Source organism: Oryza brachyantha, chromosome 4 (assembly GCF_000231095.2).
Source record: "Oryza brachyantha chromosome 4, ObraRS2, whole genome shotgun sequence".
NCBI lineage: Eukaryota > Viridiplantae > Streptophyta > Magnoliopsida > Poales > Poaceae > Oryza > Oryza brachyantha.
Window position 1 is genome coordinate 16678244 of NC_023166.2, and position 2156 is coordinate 16680399.

Below are 2156 nucleotides of genomic sequence, written 5' to 3' on the forward strand. Positions count from 1 at the left end.
AACCTACCACGGTAATGGTACGGTGGTGTTTTGGTCCCCTGCTCCAATTCTAAGTAGCACGGCCTGCAAATATTGCGGTATTCACTCATACTTTGGAGTGAAGCAAAGAAAATAAATCTGCTAATTATTGTCTTACATGGTGCTCTTATCATTCCGATACCAATATCTAAATCTGAACCATGCCACTCTTGCCTGCTGCACAGATCACCACTAATATTTTGCTTGTGTTTTTTTTTATCTTTAAAAAAGTATCTCAAGATATCACCTTTTTAAGTATGTATCTTGAGGTACTAAAAATTTATACTAAAATTATTTTAAGAATGGTAAAAAAGCCCATTCTGCTTCGTTCCCGGGCCCATTCACTCGCCCTCGATGAAATGTAACAGTGGCATATATGAACCGGAAGTGCTTGATTGCGCATCCCGTACAAGAAAATGATCGCCAGGAGTAGTCAGGACTCAGGACTCAAAGCTGGTCTCTGTCGCCATTGGCATGCCGTACTTAGAACCTAACCGCCATTAAGTGCACTACGGCTCCCGTCCCGTGTGCTTTCGTGTGGGCTCCCACGTTTTCACCAAACCGCCACTGAAGTCCGCCAAGCCAAACCCCACCACGTCCGTGCAGTTCCGATTTTTTTTTGTTAGTTTAGGGGTGTTTAGTTGCTGAAATAAAAATTTTTATGTGTCACATCAGAGATTTGATTGAACGTCGAAAGGAGTTTTCGGATAAGAATGAAAAAACGAATTTTACGGCTGGCATGGAAACCGCGAGACGAATCTTTTGAGCATAATTAATCCGTCATTAGCATATAGGTTATTGTAGCACGTATGGCTCATTATGTATTAATTATGCTCAAAAGATTTGTCTCACGATTTCTCATATAACTGTACAATTAGTTTTTCAGTTTATCTAATACTCTATTTATATGTCAAAAATTTAATGTAATGTTTTTGACGAAAATTTTTGGAAACTAAACGGGTCCTTATATAAACCCCTTCCTACACCAAGCAACTCCCGCTGCAAACGCAAGTTATTATACACACGAGAGCCAGAAGAGTGCACGTCCCGCGCGCGCGCGCGTGCGTGCGTATATGGCCGCGGCTACGACGACGACGACGATGAGCCTCCGGCGCGCGGAGCTGTACGCGGTGGCCGCGTCGGCCGCGGACGGGGTGTCGTGGTGCTGCGCGGTGGCGCTCGTCGCGGTCGTGCTGCTGGGCGCGCTCCGCGCGGAGGCCGTGGACGGCGGCGGCGGCGCCGTGGCGGAGTTCCGGGGCCCACGGCTGGGCGGCGCGGCGGCCCGCCCGTGCGAGGAGGTGTACGTCGTCGGGGAAGGCGAGACGCTGCACACCATCAGCGACAAGTGCGGGGACCCCTTCATCGTGGAGAGGAACCCGCACATACACGACCCCGACGACGTGTTCCCGGGTCTCGTCATCGCGCTCCAGCCTACAAAGAACACTTAGGCCTATCCGGTTTGAAGAAAATTCACGAGAATTTTAGAGGAATTAGGGTTTTTTTTACGAAAATCATGTAAATTCATGTATTCCGAATAAGACCTGGTTTCGTACGTGCGAGCGCGGGAGGTGAGCAAGAAGAACTCGAAGAGTTCTCTCCCCCTTGCACTTGTCTTTTTCGATCTTTGTCATACTGGTGAATTCTGTGTGAGGGAAAAGTTGTCGACCTGTATATAATAGAACACAAGGAAAGTATAGTTGAACGAACCGGCTCTAGCTTAATTCGCCTTTCGTTTTTGCTGTTTGTGACTTGTTCATGTGATATTCTTATTCGTTGCGTGCTTAAGTTGCATCAAAATAAGATCAACATATCGGAGAGACTAACTAGTTCCGTAGTTCGTACAGTGCTTCAATTCTGTTGGCGCTGAAATGTTTTTCGCGTGACCAAAAATCTCTCGGTCAGATAATAACACAAGAAAAGCCAAAACCCAAAGTTCCAGAGCAAGAAGCGCCGGAGCTGCATACGACTACTAGTTTATTAGCGACGACAAACCAGAACTGTCATCGGTATTAGTCGTACGTCCTACGGAGTGAACGTGGCGAACAGGTGGTGACCAGGGGTCACCTGACACCGGATAAATTTTCGTGTCAATGTATAGCCAATGTACACCCTCCGTCCCAAAATAAATCAATTCCTAC

At 47.1% G+C, this 2156-nt stretch overlaps 1 protein-coding gene across 1 annotated transcript; it reads left to right on the forward strand.

Annotated features, from left to right (window-relative positions):
• The first annotated feature begins 1020 nt into the window (after positions 1-1020).
• Positions 1021-1761, forward strand: LOC121054264. The gene has a single exon (XM_040523560.1). It carries the CDS (start codon positions 1092-1094, stop codon positions 1464-1466), a length of 375 nt encoding a protein of 124 aa, XP_040379494.1. The 5' UTR covers positions 1021-1091; the 3' UTR covers positions 1467-1761.
• The last annotated feature ends 395 nt before the right edge of the window (positions 1762-2156 follow it).

Bases quoted from the DNA above. Each gene is read 5' to 3' on its own strand.
- LOC121054264 (XM_040523560.1), top strand. From the start codon at position 1,092: ATGGCCGCGGCTACGACGACGACGACGATGAGCCTCCGGCGCGCGGAG.